The 21,295-nt window shown below is 45.7% G+C and overlaps 1 protein-coding gene across 1 annotated transcript in view; it reads left to right on the plus strand.

Moving 5' to 3' along the window:
- The window catches only part of skap1 (src kinase associated phosphoprotein 1), a 139,080-nt gene that overhangs the window by 94,394 nt on the left and 23,391 nt on the right, over window positions 1–21,295 (plus strand). The window contains exons 5-10 of the mRNA XM_066698817.1: window positions 2,315–2,398; window positions 4,323–4,406; window positions 4,639–4,763; window positions 5,922–5,985; window positions 7,817–8,014; window positions 19,502–19,555. Of these exons, the coding sequence (XP_066554914.1) occupies window positions 2,315–2,398; window positions 4,323–4,406; window positions 4,639–4,763; window positions 5,922–5,985; window positions 7,817–8,014; window positions 19,502–19,555 (609 nt within the window). The remainder of the gene's footprint in view (window positions 1–2,314; window positions 2,399–4,322; window positions 4,407–4,638; window positions 4,764–5,921; window positions 5,986–7,816; window positions 8,015–19,501; window positions 19,556–21,295) is intronic.

Consider the following 21,295-nt stretch of genomic DNA (forward strand, 5'->3'; position numbering starts at 1 on the left):
GACTCGTGCTTCTACATGTCAAAATGGGGCATTATGATGCCGTGAGCTGCAGAACAAACCTGTGCCATGGTGTAACCAACACACTCCCCTGTGTGTGTGTGTGTGTGTGTGTGTGTGTGTGTGTGTGTGTATATGTCTGTGTTAGTCAGCTTAAATGCAACCCGTCAGCTGACAATAAAACCCATTATTCCTCACAAAGGAAGTAATTAGGAGGTTACAGCTAATTAAAATATTTACTCCGAATGTCTCATTGACAACCAGTGTTCCCTGAAACAGGAGATAATGGAGCATCTTCAAAGCAGAGTCCCCTGTAGCCCTGTGCTGAGCGGCGGCTCTCATCAGGGACGGGCAAACTGAGAGAGCCAGGGCTTCCGGTGCCGTTCAGTGGCTTTCCAACAAGAAAGTGCAACTTTTACATTAAAGAGACGGCCACGAGCTAAATGAGAACTTAAATGTGTTTTGGAACATCAAAAAAACTGAAAAAAACATCCATGGCTGCAAAACATATGTAATGGTGGGAATCTCTGACGATCGCAAGATATACAGCGTTCGTTGAGCGGGTGGTTTTGATCGTCTCGGGATGGGTGGCACCCTGGGGGGATAGCCGGTGTAAAATGAATTGTACGACAGGAGTTCATAGTTCACGGTTGCTCTCCATTGAAGCGGTGCCTGATAATGAGGATCCTGGCTGATCCAGCTGTGAGTGCTGAGAGCCCCTGATTCAGGCAGTGAGTGGGATGGCCTCCTCACCTGTACCTGGGAGCCCCTGACGCAGGGCCTCGCACAGCAGCCAGTGGGATTGGCCTCCTCACCTGTACTGGACGACTACAAGCCTGCAATCCAGGCCCCCATCCCCTTCTCTCTCTTTGCCTAATGTTCACTTGTGGTGCTCCAGCTGAGTTGCTGGACTGCTGTGTTTTGCCCGCTGTACTGTGTCAATCCATCCACTGTAGCAGGTGGAAATGTTAGTGGCCCTTGTGGGACGTCTTTTCTTCTTAGTGTTTTATTTCTGACAGATGCACACAGTGCCGAGGCAGTGAGGAGCTGCGCCTCATGGCAGCCTGAAACTACTCAGATATGCGTTTGCTAATTCTGTGTGTGCTTCTTGTTCCCAGGTTGTTATTTTTTTAGTCTTTCTTACAGATCATTTCTCTTCATGTTGTTATTTTTAAATATATATTTTTCTCTTATAGTTAACAGTCAGGGAACAGACAAACCTTTTAATTCACTTATTTTACAGAATTAGCATCTTGCACTTTAAAGATTTATATCTGCTATTTGTTGGTCTCTCTCTCTCTCTCTCTCTCTCTCTCTGTCTGCCCCGAATCCCGGCGTCACAATGAAATGCAGCCCCCACGCTGCTAATGTTGGAAAGCAATGAAATTAAACCACTGAACCAGTGCGCGTCGCAATTCTTGTCCCCCCGGGTAATTTAATTCCAGCGCGCATATTGATGAAGCCGTGCAGCCTCTTCCTCCGACACCCTGGTGTGTCGCGCCAGCGCAGTGTCTAAATAAAACTCCATGTGGAACATTTTTCATGTTTCCAAACAGCAGGACCCCACAACTTGAGGGGGTTTAGTTAATGTAATATTCATGCACAGAGGAAACAGAAGCCAAGCTGACAGGGAACATTTGGTCACTGAAGTTTTACACTCTGTTTATTTTAATTTATTTATTTACTTATTTTCTTGCTTTGTCCTTGTGAACTGTAAGGAAAGGCTTAGTTTCAGAATAATATGTGTATATATATCATTGAATATATAGATGAATAAGGGAATCTGCTAAGAAAGAAATAATAACAATATGTCTTATTAGTAGTATGCAGGTTGATATCAGTGATCAGTTTGTAATCAAAGTAGTAACCCCTTTAAAATATGAAACTACAAATCCGATAAGGAAAAGACAGAGAGAGTGTGGTGTAGAACAGCCAGAAAGTGTCATATACGACCCAAACAAAATGGTCATACAGGAACAAATATAACTGCAGCACATGGTATATATGTATATAGGAAATACAGATTGACCTTGTGTATTTGCTGACCAGTAAAATTACTATCAATGTGAGATGTACCAAGTTGAATCACTGTGCAGTGTTTGGTATGAGTAATGCAAGAACTGTGGGTGGAGTCAGTGACTGTATAATAAGCACACTTAGTAAAATAACTTGATTGTATGTTCCTACATAGACTAACGCTCACATAAACACATGCTCACCACTTTATTTTACAGTGTTAGCAGGAAAAATAAACTTTTGATGCATCTCACCCTTGCTTTAAGTTTTGACAAGGTTTTTGTTTATCCCCCTGCTGCAGATTTTGAGGAGGACGTGCGTCCCGTGGCGGCACAGGAGCTGAGTAACGTGCTGAAGCAGGGCTACCTGGAGAAGAAGCGGCGAGGTGGGAAGGGCTGCACAGCCCGGAGGGAGAGTGTGAGAGAGGGAGGGAGAGTGTGAGTGAGTGACCAAGGGAGCGAGAGAGGGAGCGAAGCTGTGAGAGTGACCGAAGGAGCAAAGCTGTGAGAGAGTGACCGAGGTAGCGAGAGAGGGAGCGAGGCTGTGAGAGAGTGACGGAGTGAGCGAGAGTGTGGGAGAGTGTGATGTATGGAGAGATTACAGTGTTGAGGGACGAGACCCAGCAAGCTGCCTGGAAACAGATGTGTTGTCAGCCACAGCCAGGGTCGGGGCAGACCGCCAGGCCCACTCTGAGGCGTGAAGGCTCTCAGTTTTCAGCTCCAGGTTTCTGTGTTTGCTCCCAAAACACGGCCTCTTTCAGTGCTGACACCCGAGTCAGGCTGTCGGTGTCTCTCGACCACCCAGACCCCGCAGAACAGCCAGCGCTGACCGCAGCCGCACTGAGGGACTGCCAGTGCAGGGCCACGGCATTCCTCCTGTCACTCGCTCCTTCCGGGGGGCTGTTGTGTGAGCACTCACATTCTCTTCTGGTTTGTGGGGTCGTGTGTTTTTCTGCGTTCTCTGGTTCTGTGGGGTCTCGGGAAAAACAGCTCCTGAAGATGGTAACATATGAGGAATGGAGGAAGCATGTGGAATGATTCTCAGTGATGCGCAGGACTCCCGCAGTGGGCTTCAGAACAGTGTGCCTCTCCACTTGTCCTCTCGCTGATCCTTTTTGGGAGACCAGTCTAGTATGTGTGTGTGTGTGTGTGTCAGGGGCAGATGTTTATGATGTATTAATAATTGATTTTATATACGTAGGGTATATACCCTGAACAAGCCCATCAGAAATGGTCCGTCTTGGATTCATGACTCTCAGTCTGAGAGCAGCCGAACGAGGCAAAATTAAACAGGAATCAATATACATGACCATATACATACATATGAATGCACACACACTCTTTATGTATGTAATATATATATACACAATAAGCACCTTTGTTTTATTAATTATTTTAGGTTTCTCTCCAAAAATGCAAGGGAAACGGGCAGGAATCCAATTCAGCTCTTCCCTCGTCAGTCACCTCACTGTTAGAAATTATAATTTTTTATTTTTTTATTTTAAATGGTTTACTTCATAATAAAATATTCATAGATCACCAGCAGGTTATGCAATAATAAACCGCTGACTGCAGCAGCGAACCCAAAGCAGTGTATTATTTATGGCTTCTAATTGTCTCGTAATACTTAACAAGCTAATAAATGATTTACTGCAATACATCCTGGACCTATTTCCATGTGTTAACTATACTAATTTGGTGAAATACTTAAATCATCCAACTCAGAGCTAAATAATGAATTTAGTGTCTCTGGTTCACTGCAGTAAGGGGCACGTCTCTGCGAACTCCAGCTATGGTGTATTAGCACTAAGCCAGGGAGATTCCTGAAGCACATTTTGGTGGGGCGAGATTCTCAAAGCATGAAAACAGAATGCATTAAGTCTAATCTGGCATAACCGAAAATAATAGCACTGTCTGATCCCCTGCTCTCCTTGTGCTTTTTAAAGCGAGACTCTGCGTTTCCTTCAAAGGCCTGGAACCGACAAAATGAGTTCATTTAAAACCCAACAGAAAAATAGCATAATTAAACCAACGGACTATTTGCCTGGGGAAATTAATTAACGCAAAACCCAAAGAAATAATCATTAGAAAATAGGATTAGTAATAGAAAATAGTCATTATTTCCTGACTTTTTTTTTTTTTCTTCCATGGTGTTTAACGTACAATATTCCATCATAATGACTCTGCAGGTTCAAGCTGAGAATCAGTCAGTGGAAGGGTACTTGCTTCTGCTTTTGTTGTTTAATCTCTTCTCCTTCTCCTACTTCTTCTCCTCCTCCTACATCTCCTTACCATTGATCATTCTTCCAGATCACAGTTTCTTTGGGTCAGAGTGGCAGAAGCGCTGGTGCGTCCTCAACAACACCATCTTCTACTACTTCGGCAGTGAGAAAGGTGGGTCTGGCAATGAAAAGTGGCACTTGTTTTAATGCATTGGACATTTTATACATACCATACGAAATAGTGAAATAATTGAACTGAAATAATTACTGCATGTATCTGCCCTGACACCCTGAGCAAATATTAGAAAAGACTGTAGAGCGCAGTCTGTGAATGAAGGTTTGAGCAGTGATTGGTTTTGTTTTTTTCAATCGTTATTTCTCCTCCTCCTCGGCCTCCCCTACAGACAAGCAGCAGAAGGGCTCGTTCCACATCAATGGCTACAGCGCCGAGCTGGTGGGGAACCTGAGGAAAGATGGCCGGAAGAATGCCTGTTTCGAAATGACCGCCCCAGGACGACGCACCTTCCAGGTATAGACACAGGGGTCTCGAACCCTCCCACTACACACATCATAATTGCATAATCCCCATAAGGTTGCGTGTATATATATATGAACTTCATGAACTTTTAAAGGCGTGTCATTCTGAAACAGGAAGGCAGCGTTAGTGGCAGTTATGAGCTGAGGTATGTGTGTATTTGAATACATAAATAAATCTTAACTCACGCACCATACGTAACTGCACTGTGTAGTTACAAGATGGTTGAGCTTTTTATCATCCACTGTGACTCATAAGCAGAGCCCCTCAGAGTGAACTGATGGAAGTTGTCTGAGTGACGCGCTGTGTTGGGTTAAGCCAGCGGACCGTCTCGCTGTGCGTAAATGACAAGCAGTGCTGCAGTGCTGCAGGGGAGGGGAGACGTACCCCTCCTCAGACAAACACAGTCCAGGAAACAGGCCTTTAACCCCCACCGTTCTGCAGTTTTTTATTGTTTATTTATTTGGATATTATGTTCCATTGCTCAGTTTCACCCGTGTTCATTTGTCCATGCAGTAATCAGGAGGTTCTGTGTAAATATCTGGTAATATTCTAAAATAATAAAATAACGAGTCACAAAATTATCAATTACCTTTTTTTTCTCACCACATTTCCTCCGTGTTTTTTATTATTTATTTTGTATTTGATTTAATTTCATGTTGCAGAGACACTTTTAATGTCATCAGTTCAGTTCAGTTAATAGATTCCTTTATCAGCGGCATCGTCCCCTTGAGTTTTCAGCACATTACTTTAAAATTGAATCACTATTGACTCCCAGAGTTAATGTGATCTTAATAATCGCGAAGGTGTGCGCGTTTAATCTGGGCAATATCAGGTTCTTAACGCCGCAGTCATGGATTCATTTTCTAATTCCTTTAACATACAGGATCAATATGATTTTTTTTCTTTCCTTTTCCCACCACAAATATTTCAGCGCTTGCTTTGCATCTAAAAAGTCTGGAGAATCATCCCTCATTGACAACACTGTCTATTACACAAACCATTGCACTCATGTCCCCCAATTAGCAACCTGCTCATTTCCCTAATGAAGAGCTCCTCTTTTAATTAATTAATACAGTTTTAAAGAACAAGTATGCATTCAGTAGTAATAGTAGTAGTAATATTAATAATAATAATAATAATATTCCACAGTTCACTGCCAGCACTCCAAGAGAAGCCCGGGAATGGGTGGACCAGATCAATTTTGTCCTTAAGGGTGAGTGTCTGTCAGTCTGGGTGTAATAACCCGCTACTTGTCACTGCAGTGGGAAAGGGTTGCTTGTCTGTCTGTCTGCCTTGTATCTGTGTGTGAGAGTTCACAGTGTTGGCTGATGTCAATTCACAGATCACACTGAAGACAACACAATCAGTTAGGCCATTGTGTGGCTCTCATGCAGACTCCTACACTCTGCACACAAGGGTAAAAACAACCAAAAAAGCAACTCGAGGGTTTTGTTCTTATTTTTCTTCCTTTGCTGTGTTTGTTTGTTCTTATTTTGGGGGGGGGTCTTGTGTTTGTTTGTTTCCCTTCTTGCTTCTGACTGTTCACTGACTTCTTCCTGTGTGTTCGAACCCAGCTTCTCAGACAGCGATGGATTTGTGTTTGGGGAGCTCTCTGTGTCAGGGCTGTGTCCAGGCCTGCAGCCCGGTCAGCGGCAGCTCGTCCCGGCTGCTGTCATCAATCTATTAGACTCCGGTGTGCGAGCTCACCCAGCCCCTCTGCTGTGCGGTACTTACTGGAAATTGATTGGCAATCCTGCAGGTTTATCTTGGGCTTTATTGATCCTGTTGTCCCCTGGCAGTGTATCAGTTGGGACCTGATACCCCGTGTTTCAGCTCTGCCGTCCCTTGCAATCAGCTCTAGATTTCATCTGTGGCGTCTTAACGACTCAGCTGATCCTCGCAGAAGTTTTTTTTTGTTTTTGTTTTTTCTTCCGCATAGCAACATTGACTTTAACAATCAACTTTCTTCTTGTTTTTCTCTTCATGCCCCCCCTCACTCCCCCCAGTTTTATCAGGTACCTCTGTGCATAGCCTACAACCATTTTTTTTTATATATTTTTAAAAAACATCATTCGTCTTTTTTGTGGTTGTTTTGTTTTGTTTGTGAAGATGCATTGCAAGTGATTTGTATTTTAATGGGTTTCTTTCCAGCAGTTTTATGAGCCTCTTGGCTAGGAATTCATTATAAAGGTTTTTGTTTTTTTCCTGGTCGACTTACCTTATTTTTCGTATGCAGATTGATTTTCATATTAGTCTGTGCATTGATTATGCAGGTAGAGCGCACTGCCGCCTCTCACTACGTTGGGCCAGAGACCCCGTGCTGCTCTTCGGGGGGTCTCGCTTCATCAAAGCACCGCAGTGAAGATGTTGAAACTGTTTGACCCGTCCTGAGTCATTTTCTCGGTTATCAGTCTGGGGCTAAAGCAGGAGCTCTCCGCACCGATAAATCACTTTGCCGTCTGCCTGCTTTTCATTTTGAAGAGCGATTTTTCTCGACGCCGTTCACGGCACTGAAGGCCCATCGGAAGCCCATGTGACTGACTGCACATGCTGAGATCTGTCTTGAGAAACGGAAGGCAAATAAAATATATCAGTCAAAATCCCACATGAACATTCCTGCCGACCTCAAATGTTCTGCCCATGGAGCCGCTGCTCGGCACGGGTGTGTTGTTGTGTTTAGTTTTTTTGGCACTCCAGCCACCATCACCGTGCAATAAGGGCCCGGACCCCCAAAACACTTTGCACTGAATGCGCCAGTCTGGAACGGGAGGAATCCTGCTGTTATTTTCAGTGTTTGACAGAAGATTGGGGTTCCATGTATCGTTATTAATATTTTTGTTTGTTTGTTGGTTGTTTTTTCAAAAGCTTAATTAAACCATTCAAGAGGTAAGCGATAGATAAACAACTTTTTTATCATTAAAATCCCCTCTTCACAAGGCCAGTGTGTGAGCCCTCCAGGGGGGTATCCCAGCATCCCCGCCCTGCCGTGCCGCCCGCTCAGACACACGTCTCTCATGCCTGCTGCTGCTGCTTCTCTCCCACAGACCTGAGCTCCAGCTTCATCCCCTTCGACGACGACGAAGAGGAGGAGGAGGAGGAGGAGTTGCAGGATGCCGGGGCGGGTGAGGGTGGTGAGGAGACATACGATGACATTGAGACGGTGCCCGCCCGCCCACAGCCCCACGCCAACTGCACCGGCGAGGAGGAGGAAGAGGAGGACGATATCTACGAGGTGCTGCCAGGTAAACGCTCCCCGTGCTGGTAGTTACAGGCAGACGGGGCCTGGACTGTAAGAAAACTTTAACTTTCTCTCTGTCTGTCAGTATACTACACATCTTAAGGGATGTGTATTGCACAGGGTTTCCACACTGTTAAATACTTTTACAAAACAGCCAGGTGAAGAAATGTCTTTTGTCTTTAATAATCAGGCTCTCTAGTCTGGAGTGGCAAAGCATCCCGTTGATGGGTGGACGCCTATAGCCAAGACTGGACAGACAGACACACAGACAGTAGGGTACCCAGGCTGTTTACACACCAAGCGTAAACCTGCATATATATCAATCTGGAAATCAGGAGAGCTGTCAGCACCAACATATGTGCTGGTAATTTAATAATACCCCCCCCACACACACACACACAAATCTAACTCTTCATTTAGCTTATATATATGTGTGTGTGTGTATGAATCAGTTTGGCAGATACTTCTTGACAGAAAGTTGATCGTATGAGAGTTATTTTATCTATATATATGTGATCTATACAGAGAGAGAGGTGTTTTTTTTTGCTTTAGTCTGTCACCCTATTAAGAGATATATAAATATATTGTTTCTCAGACTGAGTGCATTACCTCCACAACAGTTAATATCATTAAGACAGGGACAGGCATAACTCCTGGGGGCTGTCATCCCTGTGCTCCAGCCATCTGGGCCGAGGAAAGGCCCCCCACTCCAGATGGAGGGTCAGGTTACAGCCCCTCTCTGCAGGAGCGTGGGGAGACTGACGCCAGGGCTCCCAGCAGCCCCCATCTCCCAGAGGCTCCCGACTGCTCATACTGCTAACACATTACATGTGTGTCCCTGCTGCTGCCAGGCCCACACCCACCTCACACACACTCACACTCACACTCACGCACTGACATACTCACACTTACACGGGCCTGCTAGGCGTGCAGAATGCTCAGGATGGTCATGGAACTGTCTGGTATCGCCCTGGACACCCCTTCATTTTCTTTCCATTTCTGTTTTCTTTTCAATTTTTTCTTCATGATTTAATTGTTTTTTGCATTCAAATATTTTACTCAATCTGTTGGAGACCCATAATAGAGTGTTGACAATTTAATGTAAAAGTTTTAAGAATGCTTTCAAAAATAGACATGTTAATAGATTATATTTATCAATTAACTAAATGCAAAGTGAGTGAACAGAAGAAAAATCTACATCAAATCCATATTTGCTGTGACCACCCTTTGCCTTCAAAACAGCATCAATTCTTCTAGGTACACTTGCACTTGCACACAGTTTTTGAAGGAACTCGGCAGGTAGGTTGGCCCAAACATATTGGAGAATTAACCACAGTTCTTCTGTGGATTTAGGCAGCCTCAGTTGCTTCTCTCTCTTCATGTAATCCCAGACAGACTTGATGATGTTGAGATCAGGGCTCTGTGGGGGCCACACCATCACTTCCAGGACTCCTTGTTCTTCTTTACGCTGAAGATAGTTCTTAATGACTTCTGCTGTATGTTTGGGGTCGTTGTCATGCTGCAGAATAAATTTGGGGCCAATCAGATGCCTCCCTGGTGGTATTGCATGATGAATAAGTATCTGCCTGTACTTCTCAGCATTGAGGAGACCAAATCCATTTGCAGAAATGCAGCCCCAAACTTGCAAGGAACCTCCACCATGCTTCACTGTTGTTTGCAGACACTCATTCGTCTACCGCTCTCCAGCCCTTCGGTGAACAAACTGCCTTCTGCTACAGCCAGATATTTCAAATTTTGACTCATCAATCCAGAGCACCTGCTGCCATTTTTCTGCACCCCAGTTCCTGCGTTTTTGTGCATAGTTGAGTCACTTCGTCTTGTTGCCACATCGGAGGTATGGCTTTTTGGCCACAAGTCTTCCATGAAGGCAACTTCTGACCAGACTTCTCCGGACAGTAGATGGGTGGACCAGGGTCCCACTGTTTTCTGCCAATTCTGAGCTGATGGCACTGCTGGACATCTTCTGATTGCAAAGGGAAGTAAGCATGATGTGTCTTTCATGTGCTGCAGTAAGTTTCCTTGGCCGACCACTTTGTGTATGGTCCTCAGCGTTGCCCGTTTCTTTGTGCTTCTTCAAAAGAGCTTGGACAGCACATCTGGAAACCCGTCTGCCTTGAAATGTCTGCCTTGGAGAGACCTTGCTGATGCAGTATAACTACCTTGTGTCTTGTTGCTGTGCTCAGTCTTGCCATGGTGTCTGACTTCTGACAGTAAACTGTCTTCAGCAACCTCACCTTGTTAGCGGAGTTTGGCTGTTCCTCACCCAGTTTTATTCCTCCTACACAGCTGTTTCTGTTTCAGTTAATGATTGTGTTTCAACCTACATATTGAATTGATGATCATTAGCACCTGTTTGGTATTATTGTTCAGTCATACACCTGACTATATGCCTACAAAATCCTTGACTTTGTGAAAGTGTACCTAGAAGAATTGATGCTGTTTTGAAGGCAAAGAGTGGTCACACCAAATATGGATTTGATGTAGATTTTTCTTCTGTTAACTCACTTTGCATTTAGTTAATTGATAAATATAATCTATTAACATGTCTATTTTTGAAAGCATTCTTACTTATTTTTTCACACCTGCCTAAAACTTTTGCAAAGTAATGTATATATATTATACACTGGTTTTTTTGCAGTAATATTTAATTACAAAATTGTTTTCTTGTTAGTTTTTAGCAGATTATATATTTAGAAAACAAGATTGCTTAAGAACACTCCACAGGCAAAGATGCCTTGCTTTTCTGCTTGGCAACCCCTTTGAAAAAGTCTGTTTAATTTAGTCTCGGTGCTGGATGCTGGTTGTGTGAGTTTTGAGCTGCTGGTCCCTGCTTGCAGCGAGTAAACATCCAGCAAGGCGCAGTCTGTGAACACTAAGCTGCACGCCTCCCGCAGGTGGCTCAGAGCGCAGTGCTCCAGTGCACCCGGTCCTCACACGCAGCCGCGCCAGGGAAAGCAGCTTCATGGGTATAGCATAGCATAGCTGTGGCAGCTCACCCCTGGTTGACCTGGGGGCGCTCAGCCCTTCATTTCCTGCAATATGGAAATGGGCCTAGAGAGTTAGAGGATCTGGGGGGCTTTTAATTCAGTGACCCAGTCTTTGTCTTAAGCAGTCAAGTTTCACCTGATTTTAGGTAGTGGTGGAAGAGTCCACTACTAGCACCAGGATGGGAGGACACTGGACCGGTGCGAAAGACTGACCCTTTTCAGGAGAGAAAGAGACGTGGCTGGGATGTCCAGTATGCAGACTCTCAACACATAGTGAACAGTGGCTGGGCAGGACCAGAGCTGAGCCACTCTGGGCAGCGATGACTTGACCAGTTGTAAACCTGTGGGCTTTGATGGAGCAAGAGAGACACAACTTCAATTACAGTGCGACCTGATCCCCTGGACATGAGCCCGCACGACATTAGCCCTCGTCTGCCCGGCTTTGCCCTGGGGTCAGAAGGTCACCTAGACTCGGAGAGACGACAGTGGCGCCACATCAGCGCAGCCCGGAGACGTTCACAGCAGCTGTGCACAGTACACTTTCACAGGGCTGCTGCGTCTTTACAGGTTATAGATGATGAGCTGCTGCAGGCCCTACTATCTGCTCTGTGTGTCTCGAGGCCTTTTCTTTTTTTTTTACTGGCTGTGCCTGTCTAAGTGCTATCAGCTGTTCTCATCCTCTTCTCATCCTCCTCTCATCCTCCTCCACATGTCAGGACGTATTGAGAACATCTGTCAGCTCTGTGGCGTCCCGTACATTAAGAAAACGTTTTTATTTTTTTATTTATTTTTTCAATTTGTTTAATTTTTTTAAGGACATCTGTTTCCCTTCACTCTGGCGTTGGTTATCCCAATACGGTTTTAAACCAGAAACACGTGAGGACTAGGCGGCTTACCGAGGGCCGAGGCAGAGGCAGAGCGGCGTGACGGTGGCTGTGGTGCAGGAGACGCCGTGGGAGGAGAAGAGAAGAGGAAAGAGACTTTGGAGAGAATTCTCTCCGGCGCTGAAACAATGGCACATCATAATTTACCTCGCCACCTCGAAAGTGGAAGTTTTTCTATTATGCAAATGTTAACAAATTAATTTCATAGTCGCTCATCATTTTAATGAAGTTTTAAAAACATCTACAGCCCAGGAAAAAATAACATTTTCCAGGTGATAAATTTTTCCAATTTCCGTTAAGACAAGTACATAAACTGGTTCAATTAAGAGTGGAATCTGAAAATGAGGGAGTCTGGGCCGCCGACGCCACAAGCGCTGATGGGTAATTTTATTGAGTGGAAAATTGAATCAAATTGCTATATTGAAACAATTCAGCCCCGATTCCACCTCGCTCCACTCTCTGAGCTCTGTGCGCAGCCGGCTGCAGTAGGACTCAGACCTGGGCTGTCTCACGGGTTTTCCAGCAGTCGCCGTGCTCCGGACGGCCTGCTGAAATCGCGCAGATTTACTGCCCAATTAATGGCGCATGTTGGCGCTAATCACCCAAGCGATTTCAAAGAAGCAGTCTCCCGGGCCTTCAAAGCCATTCGCTTACCTTTCGGTGGCCTGCCCCGTCACCCCCCCTGCATGCCTGCCTTCTCACTGAGACAAACATACTTAACTGCTTACTTACTCACTTACTTATTTATACGTTTGTTTACCCCTGGTCTTCTAAGCTTGTAATTGTGTGGTTTTGTTTTGGTTTTGCGTTGTCATCAGTGGCTTGTCCCTCTCGGAGCCAGGATGAGCCACTAGCTGGAATTGTAATGTCCAGCTCGAGGAAGTTGAAGGTTTTACTGGCTGGGCTGTGTTAATAGTTAAATAATGGTCTGGGTCTGGGGTTTATGTGCTGCATGGTACACAGGACATCAGGGAGATGACTGGCGATTGTGCGCATTTACTCTTGTGGGGAGAAAGCAGTCGAACACGAGTTGCTGGAGGATGTTATTTCTCTTTATTTGTATGCTTGTTCCTGACACAGTAACACGGGGAAAGCGCAGAGATAATAAGGTCCTCTAATGCTTAGCAAGTGCACATGTACGTGCTTAATGATCTTCTCGGTAATTAAACACTGTGTGTGCAAATAGACAGTAACGCTCGCCTGGGCAGGACCAGAGAGCCGGTGACACCAGTCCTGTGAGGGCCACAGGGAGCTGAGCTGCTGGAGGACCAATCCTGACACAGCTCCCCAGGGACGCCAGGGAAAAGGTACACTTCGGTTGCTCGAAACTACTTCCTGTCAGGGGCTTAAAGCAGGCTGTGCCCGTGCCGAGTCATTGCGCTGTTGTGCATGACTTGAGGAAGCGTGCCCAGAGACGAGACAACTGGTTTATAAAACAAGTCGAAAGCATGAACCAGCCTGGCACCACATATGTGCTCTGTGTGCCGTCTCAACACACAACACGCCGCGTCCTTCCAGCACGTCGATGGCCATCCTTTGTCACTGGGTTAGTTTGGATTTTCCCGGGAGGAGGGGGAGATATATTTTTTTCCTTTTTATATATATATCTTTCTTTATTATTATTATTTTAACTTCTCTGGCATCTCGGAACCTTTTGCACAAAATCCATTAAACAAAAAGGGGGGGAGAAAAAGAAAGAGAGAAGTAAGTGGAATGGTTTTACATTAGTGACCATAAATCTGGCTGGGAGGCAGCAGCTCTTATCTCCGGTGTGGCGAGGAATTCCTGTAACAGAGCAATTGAAACCCCACTGGGAGCTCATTAATACACAGCGAGCCGACTGCTGATGCTGCCCCATCCTCTCAGACCCGGCCCGTTCCTCGCCCTGCACCCATGTCACTTTGTACCGTCGTGCATGTGCAGCATGTGGTGGCCGTCTTCCCAGGGCATGATGGTACCCTGCATGAACTTGACCTCACCACGGTTGCGAGTGTGGGTGACCCCTCCACACTGCAGATGAGTGCGGTATCATCACTTCACGGTTTTCGCGGCTTTCCATGGTAATACTACAGTCAGCGTTTGTGCCGCCGGTATTGCCAATCCCTCAGGGGAGCCCTCAGCTCAGAGCCATGTTCCCCGAGCTTGGAGCCAGCATTGCTGTTGCATCTGCTGTGTTTATAAGGCAGTCCGATCCAGTGTGGAGTGTTCCTGGATGCTGGAAATAAAATACAATGCAATAATCAAATAATAAAATTATTTTTGAGGCTGGAGGAAAATGCCCCCTTGCATCTGTGGATATCAGTGTGATACTGTGATTTTATTTTATTCACCTGCATCAGACTTAAGCATGGGTAAGAAGCAAGAGAGTGACACCGCCCAGACATAATTTCCAGCTGGGAGTCTCATCAGGCACGCTTCCTGTGTGGGAATAAATTAATTGAGTGGCTACATGTAAATAATACTTTACCGTGGTCAGAATCCCGCTTTTAACCAGAGGACTCGGATTCGGTTAATGACAGTGTTCTGAGTGGGAGGGAGTCCTCAGGGAGCAGTTCGCTGTTCTGTAATGGTGCACAAGACCGAAATGCAAGTATGCTAATCATCTCATTTGAATGGACTAATTTTCATTTATTCATGTATGTATTTATTTTCACCATTGAGTAATGCACTACAGTTGGCATGTGAGTCTTGAAAGCTACAGCTCCTCCAACACTGGTTAAGGAAATATTCAGTACAGTACTAATTTATCTAGTCATTTTTTTTCCTTCCTATCATATATATATATATATATATAATGTCTGTGTAGATTTAGGGTTTGGATAATGATTCAAGTATGCTTGTTGTACTCTGAATAAGTGTAAGGTGTAGGGTAACACATGCAACACATTTTAAAATCTCTATACATATATGACTGCGCTGTGAATTTGTCAATGCAATGATATTGGAATTAATTCCACTTTTCTCGCACCTTTCCCCCTGTCCTTGGTGATCATGATTGAGGTTCTCACTCTCTCTCTCTGCCTTTGCGCAATGAGGTGCTGCCAGCCTGCCTTCCTTTCTGCAGCGCCCCTGCCCTAGCTGCTTGTTACAGAGAGAAAACAAAAATGACAGTCTGATAAATCTCCATTAAAGCAGTTTGCATCTTAAAGTGACTTTGAAAACTTTGCGTTGGGAGAAAAGTAAGAGAGGGAAGGGGGGGAGGAAAGAAGAACTGCAGAGCTTGTGGGAGGAGGAAGAGCACACACATCTGACTTGTCAGTGTGTGTGTGTGTGTGTGTGTGTGTGTGCGGGTGTGTGTGTCTCTCAACTCTGTGTGTTTGACTCTTTGAATGGTGTGACTGTGTGTGTGAGCGAGTGAGCGAGTGAGCATGAATATGGTTTTTAAATGAATGTGTGTGTGTGTGTGTGTGTGTGTGTGTGGTAGTGGGCCACAGGGATGCAGAGTCGGAGCCAGGAAGAGGCAGGGGCAGCAGCAGATTGTGCAGTGTCATGGCACAGGGCGTCACACGGGTACCGGGAAAGAGAGAGGGAGGAGGAGAGAGAGAGTGGAGGCAACCAGTGGGCAGTATTGGGTTGCAGTGAGGTGGTATCATGGGCAGGCTGAGAGCGGCAGGATAGATGCTGGGCTCGGTGTCACTGGGTATCACTGACAACAGCGAGACCGCTGGGTGCCACGGCAGCCATCCATCAGGGCTGGACCGCAGCGCTGCACGCACAAGATTTTAGCAAACTGAGGCAAATAAAGTAAAAACAAAATAAATGTAATAATAGTCAATAAATCATACTGTGTACGTGCAATCTTAAGAGTGTGTACCAAACAGTAAAATAAATAAATTGATAAATAATAAATAAAATAAATGTGGAGAAAACCTCACAAGGAACAGCATAAGGCAGTTAACAGCAGTAAAAATCAGTGGTGTGTATGACCATTAGACTGTAATGGAGGAGTGGAGGGGGAAGAATGGCACAAAGAAGCAAATTCTGGGGAAAAAGAAAAGAATAAAAAGAGAGAGATTGAATTAGCTTGTGTATGTTTACTTGGTGAGGGTCTCCAACTCCCTGCTTCCCCCTCTCTTTAACACTCTAATGTTTGTAATTCCTTTGTAGTAATCCCTGATCTGCAGACAAGTTTCATCTCAAGTGCGATGGACAGTCGGCCTGTGCCTGTGACACACACACACACACACACACACACACACACACACCACATCCACTCCTGCCATTCCCCCTGTTCCACACAGATTCAACACAAACACACACTTCTTTTTGTGGGAAGTTGACATTTATTTCTTGCTTCACAATTTTTTTTTTTTCCTTTACAGTTAATTTTTGATTTTATTTTTGTCGATTTTTTAATCAAAGGGAGCCAAAGCAAAGCAGGAGGTAGCGGGGAGACAGACAGTGACCATGCCCCCTACTGAGGGTCTAGCCTCTCGTTCCTCCCGATGTTTAGTTACGCAAACTATTGGAAAAGTGTTTTAGTAGCAGAGAGGGAGGGAGAGAGAGAAAGAAAGAAAGGGGGAATTGCGGCCAGTCAATGCGAGCACTTCCAGGCTGAGAGAGATGGCCCGGAGACAGGTGACTGATCCGCTGCCGTCAGATTTGTCCACGCCTCCGATCCCTCTCGCTGTCCGTGTGAAGTAGTTAAAGCCCTTGCTGTTTGCACGGGCCATTAAGAAATTACAGAAGATCAATCCGGTAATGCATGTCTCTGTACAATGCCGTGCGGTTCGTTCACGGTTGTTTTATGTGGATGTGTTTGCGCCTTTTAATTTTCAGCTCATTAGCGAGTGATCAATAGGGACACCGCCACCAGGCAGCCGGGCAGGAGAGCCCTTCTGTCCTGCCTGCCTTAACCTGCTGAGGAATTCATAGAGTTCTTCACCGTCGTCTTCTTCTTCTTCTGTACCCAAGGGTTATAATCGGTCAGTAAAAAAAGAAAAAGAAAGAAAAATACATATTTCCCTTATTGATCATTCACTAATTGACTTCCAAAATTGATTTTCAGACTCTCTCTCCCTGTATCACATCGTTCTGCACACACCAGCGGAGCAATACAGCAGTACTCAGCTCTGTTCTTCTCTCTTCCACACAGATACAGATTGAGCTACAAACACATACATATACACACACACATGCATGCATACATACATACATAAAAGACTCCCGACAATACTATTTGAGGAAAAACTTTACTGTCTCCCTACATTCACATTCAAAATAAAATGAGCATCTTAACACAACTTTGCCCAACACCCCGACTGTCGCACCCCTCCCCAACACTGCCCCCTTAGGAAGCAGGGATGCACAGCCACTTTCACTAATATATTTACTAATCAATGGTAATGCCATTGCTGTCCTTCAGCGGCCTGCCTGCAGAATAAATGTTGATTTATTTAGGAAAGATCTGTGTTGTTGAAGGTTCCCTCCCAGGAGAGGTGGGAGGCCTGGCGACAGCTCCCGGCCCGGCCCAGGCCAGATTGAATTTGGAAAAATCTGCGTGGGGCTCCCTGACCTGATTTGCATTGATTTGAATGGAATATGAAATCAGAGACGCACTCTCTCTCTCTCTCAACTAACAGGAAAGGGGCCAAAGCTATGAGTGGAGGGAGAGAAAGGGCACGTGTGGCGGGTTTGTCGCATTGGGGGGGCTGTGCTGATCGTGCTCTCGGTGGTGTGCATGAGACAGCAGGTCGAAAGGCCTCTGCAACCAGACACTCTGTGCTGGTCTGAATGTGGGCTGCTGTGTTTTGGTCACTTTACCCATCTTTGCTATGTTCCACCTGATGGGCCCGGGGCGCATAGCATGTGGAATGGGCCGGGTCTGTTGATGTTATTTATTTCAGACTTGGCAAACTGTTGGGTCAGTTCTGGTGATGTCTTTCCTATCAGATTTGGCAGAATGTTGAAACACCCCCACCCCCTCACGTCATGGCGCGGTGTAGCTGCTTTGTCGCTTGTTTGGGCGGCTGCGCTGATCGGCCACTCGGAGGTGTGTGTGAGACAGCAGGTCCGATCTGATTGGCCGTCGAGCCACACATGCTAAAATGACAATCTGCGTTCCTTGTCCATGCAAAAGAGAGCTGATCTGACACAACAATAATGATAAAAATATTAGAATGTATAGTGTCTGAAGATAGATAATATCAGTGATAGTGATGGTGTATGTCAGTTGCTATATGTAAGTATTATTATTATTAGTATTATTGATCATACAGTGGAAATAGCCCCAAGAGTAATTAAGCTGTTATTACATCATAACCCCTTAATAACACGTGGGCTTCTAGTGTGCCAATGGCATTATTTACATTTGTAATTAGATATAAATCAACAATTTTGGATGATATCGGGTTTAAAATAAAATTATTTAGTATCACTTAACTAAGTTCCGTCGTTCTCACATAAAAACTGGCAGGAGTTACTACTCCTGTTCACAACTAATAATGTGAAACAAAATAAGTCTGTACGGGGTTTTATCACCATTTATTATTATTAGTAGTAGTAGTAGTAGTATTAGTAGTAGTGATAGGAGTAGTAATTGTGTTGTGCTGTGCTGTTTTCACTGTTGGCTGATAGTGCCGTGACGGGCAGCATGCTGGGGATCTTCACCTGGGACAAACGCAGGTCCGCAGGCTTTGAGAGCGCCCGTCTTCTTCTGTCCTCATCTTTTCGTGTTTCAAGCTCTTGCTTTTTAGAAGCAGCTGTCCCTGTCGCAGTAGCCCCGTTATTATTCAGTACCCTGCTTCGACTTCATGCACAGGAAGGAATAGGAGCCTCACAGTGACACCTCAGGGCACAGAGAATTCCCCAGGGCTCCTGAACCACCTGCTTTTAATGTACTTATGTAACACAATCGCAGTACATTTAACCCCCGTGAAATAATGTAGTGTTTTAAGTGCCAAAATGGGGCAGAAGAAATAAAAAATGCGTTTGATTTTATGACTCCAGTGTTCGTGTCGGAGAACGCTTCTATTATCCACGAGTGTCCTCACGATCGATTCAGAATCAATCAGAGCAGTATTGAAACGGCATTGTCAAGCAGAAGGAGGGAATCAATCAGTTTCTCAGGCTGCTGGATTGGATTCCCTCCCCTCCCTTTCTCCCTCTCTCCATCGCTCTCTGGCGCCCTGCTTCTTCCCCTGACCTTCCTACCTGCAATCCATCCCAATTTACCTCTGTGATTTGTGAGGTAATAAACCTAACTGTATGTGAAATTGCTCTTAAGTTAATATGTTAAACACAGAAATTGATAAGAGGAATTAAATCAAAGGAGCTGCTCTTCATCCATCATGAGGCCCCGATGGCCTGGCTCTTCCTCCTCTGAGTCCTCTTCCCATTGTTTTCTGTCTGTTAGCGGCCGTCTGCACCACTGCCACTTCTAATGCCCTGTACTGCACTTCACTACACTTCACTTCACTTCTGTTCACACACATGCTTTTCCATAGGACAACAGGTAGATAGACTTACAGGTAAATTATTATCATTAGTGGTAGTGGTATTGTTTGTCTGACACACTGGTCAAAGACAACTCCTATTTAACCACACAGGCGCTAAAGGTTTCACTATTCTCTGTTTCTGATGCCTTTTTACTCTTTTCAGAGGAAGACTTCACTGCACAGACAGATGAAGGAGCTGACAAGACTCTGAGAGCAGGTAACACCGCAGAGCCACACCATACACGGTGACATCACCCCCGAAGGTTGTCACACCGAAACACAGCGATGTCACTCAGTGTGCTTCAGTTCATGGAGAGTGAGTGGGTGTGAGTGTCATCATTCTCAGTAAGACTACATCCTTGCTATGTTTTTTTAAATACTTAAAATAAATAAATGCGAAAAGGGAGATATTCATCGATTGATACATCAATAGAGGGCGTAGTAGAGAGGGGGAGGAGAGGGAAGAGAGTGAGAAAATCGGGCAGGGAGGAAGGAGAGAGAGTACGGTGGACATTGCTATCAGGGCCGTCCCGCCCACTAGCCAGGGAGCTGCAGAAGGAAGGAGGGCGACAGGTACAGGATCTAGCTCTTATCAGCCCTCACCACACGGGCTCTGCCCCGCCGCCTCCCCCTGGCAGGGGACGGCCCCAGCAGGAAATGCTGCCCCCCCACCATCCACCCTGACGAGCCCAAGAGGAAACGGAAGCATCCGAATCAGAAACAGCCTTGAAGTGGGGTGTGGAAGGTGGGGTGTGATACAGAGTGGTCATGGAAAACAGTAATCTGTTAATCTCCCTGCGCCTTTCCAGACGTCTCTCAGTCCAGGCCAGTCCTGACCTGCAGGCCGTGGTCCACAGCCAAAGATAGGCTGCTCTTCACATTGCTGTGCTGGGGAGAAAATAAAATAATGGAAGGTTGCTGTCACTTTGGCCAAGGAGGGCTGGAGTTTATATATATATATATATAGTGCTGGCAGTGGCAGTGGTGTGTCGTCTTGCGTAGCTGCAGAGGAAGTGTGCAGTGTCTTCCTGCCCGGCGAGGGCGCTGCTCTGGCAGGCTGTGTAACCCTGTCAGGGGGGTCAGGTCCCGCTCATCAGTGACTTCCTGAGCTGCTCTCAGTTACTGTTCAGGGCTGCTCTCAGACAGGCATGCTCCCTTCACCCTGAGGAGAGACAGCCGCCTCCACGCTCCCCTCACACACCTGCAAAGTGTCCCTGCCTTGGGGCAGCGCTGGGAGGTCCACACGTCCTCCTCGGGGTCCAGTGTCGTGTGAACTGAGTTTCCAGGCAAGCAGCACCGCCTGTCCTGTCCTGCCCTGGAGGAAATCGGCAGTGCGTCATGTCAGAGTGGGCAGCACTTCACACACACACACACACACACACACACACACACACACACATGCTCACACACAAACACACACTCTCTCTCACACATACTCACTGATGCACACACACTCACACATACACAGAGCGTGTAATGCCCTCACTGTGTTTTGGGATCAGCCGCCTCCCAGTGCTGCAATAAACACAGACAGCACACCAGCGAACAAAGCAGGCCAAATCCAGCAGCTCTGTTATTGAATTATTCTTCATCAGCAGACAGCATTTTCATTTGTAATATTTACACGCCAAAGCTGCTGTGTCCTCTGCCTTTTCCTATATTATGATTGTAAATATCTCGAGAATTTATCCCCCCATACCAGCCCAGGCTGTTTGTCGCTGTTGTTCCCCAGGAACCCTCGCTAAAGCCGATGATGCATCTCGGTTATAATCTAGTGAGCAAGAGTTGCACATAAATAACCCCTGCCCATTCACCCAGGAGTATCAGGCTGGTCTCCCCCGAAGCCCCCATTCTCAGTGAACTAACACCCAGATTCAAAACAGCTTTGTTGGCATGACGAGTGCATCACCAAAGCATCTATAGATCTAGTAAAGATGAAAATTAATTAAAAAAAATC

This window comes from Amia ocellicauda, chromosome 3, assembly GCF_036373705.1.
Source record: "Amia ocellicauda isolate fAmiCal2 chromosome 3, fAmiCal2.hap1, whole genome shotgun sequence".
NCBI lineage: Eukaryota > Metazoa > Chordata > Actinopteri > Amiiformes > Amiidae > Amia > Amia ocellicauda.